Source organism: Lepidochelys kempii, chromosome 1 (assembly GCF_965140285.1).
Source record: "Lepidochelys kempii isolate rLepKem1 chromosome 1, rLepKem1.hap1, whole genome shotgun sequence".
Lineage (NCBI taxonomy): Eukaryota > Metazoa > Chordata > Testudines > Cheloniidae > Lepidochelys > Lepidochelys kempii.
Genome location: NC_136380.1, coordinates 25,557,434 through 25,570,820, shown reverse-complemented (window position 1 = coordinate 25,570,820; position 13,387 = coordinate 25,557,434). Strand labels below are relative to the sequence as shown.

At 40.0% G+C, this 13,387-nt stretch overlaps 1 protein-coding gene across 4 annotated transcripts in view; it reads right to left on the bottom strand.

Annotated features, from left to right (window-relative positions):
- LOC140908865 (glutamate carboxypeptidase 2) overlaps positions 1-13,387 on the bottom strand; it is a 55,534-nt gene that overhangs the window by 26,408 nt on the left and 15,739 nt on the right. For all 4 annotated transcript variants that reach the window (XM_073336805.2, XM_078852247.1, XM_073336788.2 and 1 more), the window contains exons 5-8: positions 6,885-7,010; positions 4,647-4,833; positions 3,411-3,504; positions 192-290 (exon numbers count right to left, since the gene is read on the bottom strand). In XM_073336805.2, the coding sequence (XP_073192906.2) occupies positions 192-290; positions 3,411-3,504; positions 4,647-4,833; positions 6,885-7,010 (506 nt within the window). The remainder of the gene's footprint in view (positions 1-191; positions 291-3,410; positions 3,505-4,646; positions 4,834-6,884; positions 7,011-13,387) is intronic.

Here is a 13,387-nt window from a genome sequence, read left to right as displayed (position 1 = left end):
GAGAAACTGAGCTGATGTTTTGCTCTGAGTTCACTTTAGCCCAGAAACAATGCCATATGCCCTGACACCAAGGAAAAACTGGCAATGACCCCCAAATGTCAAAACTTGCAGAGCTCTAGTTCAAAGATTTCACCAACTGTTGTTATATTTCCCTATCTATTAAAACTTGCTTTATGTCATGCAAAACTGACCTTGTAGAGTAACTGCTCACAAAACCAGGCCCAATGTTGTAAGACACATTCAGGCTTCCTTTCCAGCTGCTGTCTGGTGGAGCAGGTCCTCCCATGTTACTGTTATAAAAAAAATCTGTTTTTTAGTATTTGTTATTTGTGTAAGTGTAGTGCCAGTCATGGACAAAGCCTCTACTGTGCTAAGCACCGTACAAACACTGAACAAAAACCCACACACACTTACCTCAAAAAGCTTACCATCTAAGCTTTAAAACAAAAAATGTATTGAATAGGCTTCTAAAATGGAGGGGAATTCGATTGGATGATTCAAGTGATCTTTTCTTGCACCACTGGCTATGGGCTAGATCCTGGTCTCAGTTACACCCTGGTAAGTCCAAAGTAACTCCAAGTATTTGCACCAGCGGAATGACATCAGAATTGGATATACTAACTGATGCTTTGGCTATTCAATTGAAATTACATTTCAGTGATACACATGGACTTGTGATGAATGTAGTTTCTTTAGCTTCAAAACGTCCTAGGGTCTTGAAAAAACCAGACTAAGACCAGTCCTTATTCTAAATAGTGAACAATCTAAATCCCCAAACTAAGTCGCTAAAAATCAGGGCCTGCTTAGCTGCCTGTGTGAGTAGATGCCTTTGCAGCATCCAAGCCTCTTTTTTAAAATATTTAAATATTTTGCTAAGTGCTTATAAGAATTGGGGTAAGCTTCAGGGACTATGAATGTCAGAAGGTGGCCCTGATTCTGGCCCCAAATCAGCACAACACTTAAGCGTGCCCTTTATTTTAAGCATCTGTATAAATTCATCTACATTCAGCAAAGCTATTAAGCATATGCTTTATGCCCACGATGAGATTATCTATAGAAAATGCATTTGTTTTATAAATAGGAAGAACTAGGCATTCTGATCTTTCAAGGTTTACATGAAAATAAGAACCAAATGTCTATTGAGGATATATATTTCATTTATGTTTTTAAAACCAACTCTCTAGATATTTACAACTCAATTAAAGGCAAATTACTAGTTGTGCTACACTGCCAACTATTGACTGGCTCATCGATCATAAAAAGCAAGTTTCAAACTCACATCGCTTTTTTATGAACTAAGCATAAAGCTTTGTGGGAAAGTGATTTGGGAATATAGTATTCCTTAGCAGGTTGGCCTGAAATATGTGCTTATACTAGGATCAGTTCAGTGAAAGCTAGGCACAGACTGATTTTTAAACTTCATCCAAAGAGGGCCTAATTGTGCCATCTTATGCAGGTAGACAGCTCCTATTTGCTCAGGGAAAGACATGCACATACAGCTGGGGGAATAATTCAGTGCAGAAAGAATGCCTAAAATAAATGCAAAGACCAGTTATATGCAAGTTCTATGTAAACCCGAAATGGGCAATATCATGCACATTGTCTGAAATTGCCAGAAGTTTTGGATTTGTGTAGCTTTTAACATTGTATCTCAGATGGCTTAAACAGATGTAAAATCAAATATGTTGGCGTTTCCCTGTCAGAAGCTAGGAATTGTATTATGTGTTACTAGAGAAAAGAAACTATTGTATCAACAGATTAATGCCCAACTGATGTACAAAGTAGAAAAGCAAAAAGATAAATGTGTGGGATTTTCAAAAGCAGTTATGTGACTTTGGAGCCTATGTCCCATTGAAAGTCCACGGACACTAAAGTCACTTAGACACTTCTGAAATTATTTTCGAAAGAGAAGGAAGTAAAAAAAGAAGTTTATGTCGCTGATTCAAAAAAAAATTTTTTAAATGTCTTTTCATGCTTCCATTATGACAAACCAAATATCCAAGAGTTACAACTGGATGCGGGGGAAAGGGGGAGGGGGAAGGGAGCACACAACTTTACAGTAGCTCCAGGGCTCCAGAATTTTCATGTCAGCCTTGCCCATATGACCCTAATGTTCTAATTGTTCAAATACTCTTGCCAAGGTATTTGTGAATGTGATCTTTGACCTTTTTGTTCTCAACACTGAACACTAGCTTATTTCTGGCTCAAAGAAAGATTTCTGCAAGAGGGGAGGAGGGAGGCGAGAGAGAGAGAGAAAAAAACTTTTGTAGAGCAGGGAAATAGAAGAAAAAAACTAAAGAACTTGTACCAGCACACAGTGTCCCCTTCGCCACTGCTCACTAGAATGATCTCTGATGCACAACCAAGTTAGAAACTATTGTTTTAAGTTTACTGAGGCTCAGATTTCACAGATTAATTATCATAAAGCTTTTAAGACAGACAGGTCCACAGACTTTTTATACATACATTGTTCACCTTTATTGCCCTGACCCTAAATGTGCTTACCCACATGAGTCACGTTATGTGAGTAGATCCATTGAGTTCAACAGGGTTATTTATGTACATAAAGTTACTGTGTGTGTTTGCAGGATTGGGGCTTGTTAGTACAATACACAGTACCATCAGACACTGAGCACTATCATCAATATTAAATAATGTAATATTAAATAGTAATAATAATTCCGCACATCCTACCAAAATCTAAAAGCAAAAGCTGATCGTTAAACTCACCCCTCCACCTGGTCTCAGGGCGAATGAATGAACATTCTGGAGAATTATTTGACTAAACAAAGAACCTGATGGTCACTAGCTTTGACTGTGTAACTGCACACAGAGTACGACTAACCTGACAGGTTTAGTCTGGGAGCTGGCAACAAATGAGCCTTGCCTTACAAGAAGGTGATAATTTTGCTGAATGAATGAGAAATGCTAGATGAACACTGGGTCCAAGTTTTAGCTTGTTGGCATCATTTCACATTCAGCTGATTTAATACACTGTGAGAGATTGCCAGCATCTAACAATGTGGGGATGGCACACAGGTCCTTACCCATCCTCCAGACATGAGAGAAAAATGTTTCACAGGGTGAATGGTTGACTCATTTAGGGGTACCACCTCCCAAAAATAGGCGACTTGACAGCCCTGCTAATTATTACACTTGGATTACTTATTCAAATTAAGGTACATTTTATAGCTTCAGTAAAACATTTATTTATTTTGATTTATTTAAAATGCTCTGGGCACTTACCCAACATATGTTTTTTCCCTTGAGGTCCCCATAACAGCAAACAAGCTACTTTAGTAAATGTGCCAGAGGAACAGTATGAATTATTTTCTCTCCTTCTTTCAAATACCTCCATGGATTTCACAAGACATTCTTATGAAGCTTCCCCTTGTCTTCCATTTACTTACCGTAATAACTTTTCAGCATCATTGTAACCAATGGGATGGACTGGAAGTTTTGGAAGACCTACAGCCCTGGCTTCCTCATATCGATAGGTGTACTCTGGAGGTAGAAGGTTGGTGTTTATTTTATCTGACTTTTGAGAGCGATTCATACAACACATAACACAGTTCTACATAGACGTCAGGAATAATTACTCTGCTGTGCTAAAAATGAGGCCGAGATTTCTACAAGAACGCTGCTGTCTACACGACATAAATACAGTTTCAGAGAGGCCTCAACACACTCCTTGGGCGTCCACAACCCTGCAACCCCTGGTTGGTGTGTGCAAAATTCCAGTCTGGTGTGTGTGCAAAATTCCACATTTGGAAACCATCTCTGAATACGGTTCCTTTGCAGAATGTCTGAGAGAAGGATTTCCTTAACATGGGAGTAGGAAGGACCCTGGCTCAGACGGGACTTTTTTGCAGAGAATATCATTGGATCTAGCGCAGGGATGGTGGCTGATCTCCTACTTTCTCACCACTATCTTTTCCTGCTGCACCGAGAGGCACAACAGTAAGGATAGGAGGAGAGATGGCCACAAACAGCTTTATAGGAAATGCGGAACAATCGAAGGGCCAAGTGGCTGAAAGGGAAACAGACCCAGCCTTGTAGAGCCGCGGAGCTAACGATATCCCCCCTTCATTGGGGATTATGCAAGTGGTCTTGGGTCACCCCTAGTGTGCAGAAATGAAGGGGAAGAGACAGAAGGTTTAATACATATATCTGTATAAACACACATACATATATATAACATAACAAAACATATGCATGTTGCCCTTTGACAGCTGTCCCCAGTGAGCTAGGAGTTGTACCAGCAAGAGGGGGTCCCCTCCCAGACCAGTATTTGGGCTGTTGAATGTTAAGAGTCGCAACCTCAGTGTTATTCCCTCATGCAGACTGTTCTCTCGAAGTGAGAATACTTTGAGCTTCAGTAGCACAATGCTGCCCACTCTGAATCCGCTGACAGCATCCTGCTCCCTCTTGTGGGTCCCATGCAGCAGCACTCTTAGCAGGAGGAGCCCAAAGCTGCCTCCTCCATGCAATGGCAAGAACAGGTGGGTTTACATACATCTGCTCCAAAGGAATGAGGAACATGCTGTCACCCTCTCCCACTCTTTCTGAGACCAGACCCCTTTGGGACCACCTGGCTCTCATCAGAGCTTGGGCCATGGCAATGGCTTCTTCTCAACACCACTCACCTTTTGCTGGATAACCTGGCGTGAGAGGATCCCCTGCCCCATTCAGATTTAACACATTCCCGCGCTGGGCTCCACCTCCAGGAAGGTTCCAGCCATTTGGAAAGGGATCTACTCCAGGGGCGCAGTAGTCAGCAGGGTCTGAATACAGAATAACTCCCTTGGCACCAACCATCTCAGCATTCTTCACCTAAAAAGCATATCCCGTTTCCTTGTTCAGTCCTTGACAGCTTGACACCTGTGCATGAATTCTCCAGGCCATGGTCCCAAGAGGAGGGCACCTGACATTTCACAGAATAGACTTTGATTCTTTGCATTGAGGGAACTGGTTAAAGCAGCATCCCCTTTTAGATTTCTCAACGAAGGGCTGAAAATGAGGACAAGTCCTAGAACCCAAATCTCATTTATTACCGTTCTGGCATTGTAAAGGGCTATAAATTACATTAACACCCACTTTAAGGCCACTTGACACTACCCGAGTGGCTTAAAGGGATTTTAGTGTAAATAAGAAATTGGCCCATAATTATTCTCATGTCATGCAATTTCCTGGCAGCCAATAGGTTTGGTATCCTGCTGAGAAACCTGATATAGCATGTGCATAAGGGACTTGGTGCTACTTAGAATCCTAGGCAGGAGATATGTGCAATAACATGGAAACAGCACTCACAGGGTACTACTGTATCAAGTAATTCTAGTTTGTTTCCTGTCACTCTGACAAAAACAAGCAGCTGATTACTGAAATATTCAGTGCACAATATAAAAGTCTGACAAGTGTTAATACAACCTGAAATCTTAGTTGTTAAGTGAGAGATTTACATGCAATATCTCCGGGGGGGAGGGGGGGGGGAGGGAGGGGAGGGGTTCAGAATCGTAAACCATACGAGACAGAAAAATGTATTACTCCAGGACTTGAATCTGCCATTTGTTTGAACATGTACATAAAGCCAAAGAGTAACTGTTTATCTTTAGGCTTACCGGGGCATCAGATCAGCTCTGTGCTGTTTTAACAAAGGGAAGGGTTTTCATATCTGTGTTTCTGGCAAACAAAATCAGTGTTTAACTCTGGCCCACAGATAGTGCTTTAAGATGCTACAGATCTCATTTTTGCTTCCTAATCTATTTTGCTGCAGGTAACACAGATCAATATAGTAACGGAGTGACAAATAATCTTCAACTGAGATTGTAAGATCCAGATATTTTAGTCAAAACTTATCATAGCCATCCCCAGGACATACAATATTTCCCTTCATCCTATCCTGTGGGACTGTAGAAGCAAACTTAATATAATCAACCAATGGAATTCACTGGACAAGATATATATTGTCTAATTTGTCAGTAGGAATGCAGCATTTCCAATAAGTACAACAAGAATGAATTTGTGTTGCTCCTTTTAGTGACAATAAGTCCACGTCACTCTCGAGCCTTAGGAGTGCTGCATGCCACAGAAGAATGCTACAAAACATGGGAATCCTCTCTCTCATTTTCATGAGCCTTTCCCATCCAGCTGGATTCTTGACCACTTGGTGTTCTAGAAACAATTCAGCACTATAGAGTATTACATATATTATCTTTCACTTATGAAAATGACACGAGCCAGTTGTCCCTTCAATGGGCACAAAATATTCCTCAAGAGAATATCACCAATCTAGGCATCCCTTTTAAAAGATTCAGCATTAGGATTGCTGGGTTAACTGAAAACTGTGTAAAATGACATGTAAGGTCTAATCCTATTCAAATTGAAGTCAATTGGATTTTTAAGAGAAATATGATCACAGACATATCCAGGCTAGGGGCCTGATTGAGGAAAGCATCCCTAGTCAAGAAAGCTTTTAAACATGTGCTTAATATTAAGCATATGCTTATGAACTTTCCTGAATCAGGGCCTAAAGTATTTGAGGAAATCCATAGGTGTTTTTTTTTTAAACTAAAAAACCCTGTGTTGGGCTAATCCCTGCCCAGTTTGGGGAAATCTTTAAATAGAAACATGTTAGATACATTTTAAAGAACAGCTGAATCTGTCAAAAGGAGTAATTTTAAACAAATGTATTTATTTATTTATACTGTCGTAGATATGCTTGTATATATCTCCTACTCAAGAAGCATCTTTGAGCATAGTCTGATAAACAACTCTATTACGCTAAGATCACCAAGAGATTCTAAATATGGCCATCAGTCACCAAGACATGTCATATCTTAAGCACAAACTGAGAATATATATCAATTATAGAGTAGATACGTTACCTTATTTCCTCTAAAGATTTTCCCATATCTGGCAATGACAATCTTTCCAGTACAATTAATTCCCATCTCTCTCTCCAGTTTGAAAAAGTCTTCAGTACGGCCATAGTTGACGTACACCAACTCACCCTAGTAGATGAGAGGCACCGAGAACAGGGATATCAGTGAACATAAGAAAGGAGATGTGCTCTAATAAGGGGCAATCTGGGAGCAAGGAACTCAAGTTATAACCGTGGGTCTGATGTGGTTTCCCTCTGTGGCCACAGGCAAGTGAAGATGCCTTTAACCTGTGAGGTTCTGAGCACCTTCAACTCACATTCAAGCTCTTTATCTTCCTGATCCTGTGCCCAATGAAGTCAATAGCAAAGCTTCCATTAACTGCAGTGGTACAGGACGAAGCCTGAAACCCCATCAGTTTCCCCATCTGTAAAATGAGGACAGTAATACCTAGCTACTTCACAAAGATGTTGGGAGTCTTAATTAATTAATACTTGAAGATTAAAAGTACCCCATAAGCGTTTCTAGGTATTATTTTTACTAAGGTAATGCTTTTGGCTTTGCTTTAGTAATTAAAGCACACTCTCACAAAGACATTAGAAGACATTAGTTCTGTGGGTGGGTTGATAAAATGCTTGAAATCTTTGTCCCAAAGCTATTGCACCAACTCCTTCTTTTCAATGAACTCAAGAATAACAGAGTCATAGCAGATTCATGTTAACAGTGGATCCTAGTATTCTTGTGCTTACAGAAAATGAGGAGTTGGTGCAATTTTCCAGTAGCTTTGAGGCCATTTGTAAGTGGGTTTATGGCAAAATGGATACAGTATATGTATTCTGGGTGTGCTATAAATCTTTATGTTGTCATTTGGGCTTGGTTTACACTGAAAAGTTATATAGGCATAACTGCATTGGTCAGGGTGTGAAAAAAACCTACCCCTGTAACTGATGTAGTTATGCCGACAAAACCCACAGTATAGCAGTCTTTACGGTGCCACCGGACTCCTCGTTTTTGTGGATACAGACTAACACGGCTACCCCTCTGATATTTATTATTTGAACTCAACTCAAACAAAACTATTCCCCAGTCCTCCTCCAGGCTGTCTGCCTGGGAGTCCCCTGCTCCAGGAGCTAATCTGTTTCTTGGAGATCTCTTCTTCATTTGAGCCTTCAATCCCTTCTACAAGGCCCAATCACCTATTCTTAAAGGGGCTCACAGCGCTAGTTGGCTGGCCCCAGGCCTTCTGGCCCTTTGAGTGGCAGATCATCCTGTTACAAATACATTTGGGCTTGTGTTACATCAGTTAGCACATTCCACAAGTACGTTTTACACAATTTTACCGCTCCGTGACTTCAGCACTGCTCCATACAAAGAGTGGACTCTACTTAAGCCAGACACAATGGGCCAGATCTTCAGCTGGTGTAAACCAGTGATGCTCTGTTGAAGTCAGTGGAGCTGATTTACACCTGCTCGAGATTGTGGCCTGGTTTGTTCAGACCAAACCGTATGTCCAAACTAAGATGATTTTCTGTAACAGCTTTCTGAAACCCTGCCATGGGCTTGAGTTTCCACGTGCTTTCACCAGTGCAAATCATCAGGAATTCCAATGAAGTCAACAGAGTAACACTGGAGTCAAACCACTGTAAGTGAGAGAAGAATCTGGCCCATTCTCTCATCATTATTTCTATAGAATGTCGAGTACAGAATCCCCAATTTTATACGTCTCCATATTTGTCAGCCAACACAAAAATGCTGTTTGTGTGCATCATAACTGGAGTGCTGTAATTATACCAATTAACAGCAGCCTGCTGGGTTTCCACAATCAGGGAAATTGTTTTACAGTGAAAGGATAAGCCAAGTCACCATATGAGTTAAAATTTATTGTTAAAACCTTTTCATACTATTCTATAGCTTTTCATTTTTATGAATTCTTTGATTAAGCAAAGGTATTCACTGCAACATCCCACTTTTTAAGAAATACAATCAGGAAAATTAAGTACAATAAAAAGAGTCACTTATTTGAATGCTCAGGCATCTCTGACACATTACTTAAAAATACATTTTAGGATGGGATTTCTTTATGAAAAATCCCAGCTTTACCTTTCAGTAACCCCACTGGGAGTCACAAAGTGAGCTGTAGCTCACGAAAGCTTATGCTCAAATAAATTTGTTAGTCTCTAAGGTGCCACAAGTACTCCTTTTCTTTTTACAGCTACTGTAGATCCCCACAGAACACTGATAATTTACACCGGAGCCTGCTAGTAATAAAATGAAATTGCCAGTGTTTATAGCGATGTCACTTCAAAAATGCACAAAATTATGCAAATGGTAAGAATTCAGTGTGGACTCTGTTGTAAAATCCTGCAAGACTCTTTCAATTTAATTGCAGGGCTCATTTGGCAAAAGCCCTCTACGGTACCTGCTTCCCTATTCAGTGTCTGATTCTGCCTGCCTTTCCTGACTGGGACTACTTGTGTAGTAAAATCTTACTCCAGGTGAGTAAAGGCAGCAGAACTGGACCACCAGTGATGCTGATGGAGGTATTCCAGATTTACACCAGTGTACATAAGTGCAGAATTTGGCCCAACATGTCCTCACATCATTGCTTTGCCTGTTTTTCATTAAAGATTTCTATTTGACATCCAAAAAATTTAGAACACCCTTTTTATTTAGTAAGAACACAGATGGATACCATAATAACAAAAATGAAGCAGGTCTTCCATAGGTCCTGATATCTGTTCTTAAAATCAAGGAGAGCAGGGCAGGATTAAGGCATAGGTATAATTGGCAGCTCCTGGAGTTATATGATGATGTCAGAATCTCAGTTTTCATTTTTAAATGAAATAAGGTCCCAGTATCAGCAGATTAAATTACATGCCTCCACTGAAAACAGAGAGATTTACCCCCAGCTGCACATCTGGTCTTATGTTTCTATCCCTCTTGATTACAAAGATTTTTTGAAAATGTGAGCCCAGAACAGCCAACGCAGTGGTGTCCACCTGAGTCTGCAGAGAGCCTGAAACAATAGCTCAAAGAATTGTAAATTATTTTATTCATTTTAATGAGTTCTAAACTCTGAAACCTGCTGCTCTTGGAGCACTCCCTCCTGTACTATCCTCACAGAGGACTCTAGGTGTGTTTAGGCCCTCACTGCTGTCATTCCATCATAGTACTTGGGCAGGGACAGCGGGCGGGGGTTGTTTGCAAGTGCCCCACATGCAGAATCCCCTGCGTGGGTGGGTGGGAGCTGTGTTCAATGGGTTTTAGATTAGGTCTTTCAATTCTAATTTTCTCTGTGTGCTTTCAGCCAGGCTACGGTGGAGCCTTTATTATGTTTCCTGCTGGTCAGCATCTGCACTGTTAGAGGTTTTAATATTTTTCTCTTATCCTTCCTACTGGGATTCAGTTAAATACACCAAGTAAAAAGTAAACAGGCTAATTTTCAGTACTGTTTACATCTGGGATTATGCAAATTTCAGGGACAAACTCTGCTTTCTGATGTAAATCTGGAGCTACTTCATTTAAATCAATGGACATACACTGGCGTAAATAAATATGTATTTTGGACCTATAGCCTTGAATTCATGTAAATGGCTGATTTCTCTCTTCCCCGCTTCTTTTTTTTTAAAGTTTCGGCTGTGAAGTGCCTTAGGATTTCTTGGCGGGGGGAAGGTTTGTAATGGTCTCTGTTGAATTTATGATGCCACATGCTGTAACGAACATTCCCCCACATTCCTAATGATACTTAACTGTGGATTTGAAGCAAGCACTTTTTACAGAAACAAAGAAAATCACTTTGGAACATTATACAGTCAAACAGTTTCCTGGTGATAACCAGGAGTCGAGTCAAGTCTAACTGTGGTATGCTGCTTCCTGGTCATATGGGTGGAGGACTCAAATTGTTATGGGTGCAGCATATTTTTCAAATGGTTTGTGCTTTTTGAAAACATCCCACTGCTCTCGTCCAACAGGAGTCTTGTTAAATACAGTTCTCATGTTAGACGTTTGGGAGCACGCAGGGTGAAAAGAAAAAAATCCATATGCGATTATACCCTAGTAAGACCGGTGCCTACTTGGACTCCTGGCTCCTTCAAAAGATAGTTATCTTTTCTATAAAATGAACTTCCATATGTAACAAAACTAGGGCTTTCAGTAATACCACTGGGAATTGCACAGCGAGTGTAGATCCCTTCAGAATACTGTGATAATTTACACTGGTATTTGCTTGTAATACTTTGAAATCATCAGAGTTTATAGAGATGGCCCTTCAAAAACATGCAAAATTATGCAAATAGTGAGAGTTAATTGTGGACTCAGTTCTAAAGTTTTGCAAGACTCTTTAAATTTAATGACAGAGCTCATGAGTTTGGCAGGTACCCTCTACCCTACCTGTTTGCAAATTCAGTGTTTGATTCTGCCAGCCTTTCCTGACTGGATTTCTTTTGTCTGAATAACTACAACTACATTAGGGCTTTTGCCAGCATAGCTATTTCTGTAAGAGGTGCAATCCCTTTCCACCTCTGCCCCCACTCCTAACTGACATAGCTATGCTGGAAAAACTTTTAAGCATAGACCAGGCCTAGCAGTGAATACTCAGGTAAGCCCAATTCTGCTATCCTACTGAGGTAGGACACTACCTTTCTTTTGCCACCTGACTCCTTTGCTGTTGGTAATTAGAGCTGAGTGAATAATTGATCTGGTTTGATTTGAACCAAAATGAATTTTTTTGAAAATTTTCATTGAATTGAAACATTTTGAAAAGAAAAAAAAATCAAAATGAAATGTTTTAAAATATTGAAAATATTTCATTTCTATTTTTTAGAATTTTTTTCCGAGAAGCTATTTGTTGAATTAAACCCAAAATCACTAAGAATTTCAGACTCCAAAATGGATTTTTCAGCAAAATTTCTATTTCTCCAAAATCTTCACCCGATCTTATTGGCCACCCTGTTAACACCACTCAGAACCTCACGCAGACAAAGACAGTCACGTAAAATGTAACTAGTTATGGTGTTAAATGATACTTAAAAATGTAACACGCTTTAAAACGCTACTCATTTTCCAAGAACAGATAACAGCAATTCTCACCCCTTCCTTATGCCCATTGTATATACTTCATTATTTTCTTTTCTTTTTGTTTTCTTGTCTTTTATAGTACTTCCTCTCTTCAGATCTCATAAGATGTAGGATACTGTTACTGAAGACAAGTCTACACTACAAAATTAAAAAGAAAAGAAGTACTTGTGGCACCTTAGAGACTAACCAATTTATTTGACCATAAGCTTTCGTGAGCTACAGCTCACTTCTGCTCAAATAAATTGGTTAGTCTCTAAGGTGCCACAAGTACTCCTTTTCTTTTTGCGAATACAGACTAACACGGCTGCTACTCTGAAACTACAAAATTAAGTCGACCTAAATGATGTTGATATGCAGACACTGCAGTAAAATTGATTCAACTATATGTCCACACTACACTCCTTGTGTCAGCAGTGCACCTCCTCACCAGGGTGTTTGCACCAATTTAACTGCCAGCGTGGAGCACTGTGAGATGGTTTCTGAAAGTCGATGTAAGCAATACAGTGCCTACACTGACACTGTGTTGACCTAACTGCATCGACTTAACCGCTACACCTCTCGCAGAGGTGGAGTTATTAAGTCGGTGTAGAGGACGAGTTACATCAGTGGGAGCTACATTTTAGTGTAGACACTTATAGACTTAGATTGATGTAAGATGCCTTACGTCGACGTAACGCTGTAGTGTAGACCAGGCCTCAGAAGAGGCCCTTTCTAAGAGGTGGTTCTTGCATCTAGCCCTCAACATGGTCAGAAAAACTAAGAAGACGTTAGGCTGCATAAAGAATAGAATGATGAATAATATGGAGAATACTATAATGTCTTTATATAAATCAATGGTGTGGCCTCATCTGGAATACTGTATCCAGTACTGATCATCTACATGGAAAAAGGGTATTGCAGAACTGGAGGGGGTTCAGGGATGAGTGATAAGAATGATCAAAGGTCTGGAAAAACTTTCCTGTGAAGACAGGGAACAGATTGCAATTATTTACCTTACAAAGGAGACAAATACGAGGGAATCATGATAAAAGTAAATAAAATAATGAATGGCCTGGAGAAGGGAGATTGGGAACTTCTGTCCCCGTCTTGGAACACAAGAACAAGGGGACATTCAATTAAATGAAAAGGTGGGAAACGCAAGAAATTATTTTACACAAAATGTGTGTAAACTGTAGAATGCATTGCCACAGGAAGTCATTGAGAAAAAGCATTTAACAAGATTTAAAAGGGGAATTGGATATTTATATGGATACCAAGAATACCCAGCGTTATGATTAATAACAAAAATTTTGGAAAGACTATTAAACCCCATGTTTTGGAGTTTAAGCCAATCTCTAACTATTCAAAAGCAGGATGAGCTTTACATGGGGGCAGATTACTCCACATCTGCCTACTAAAGGGTTCTTGCACCTTCCTCTGAAGGATCTAGCACT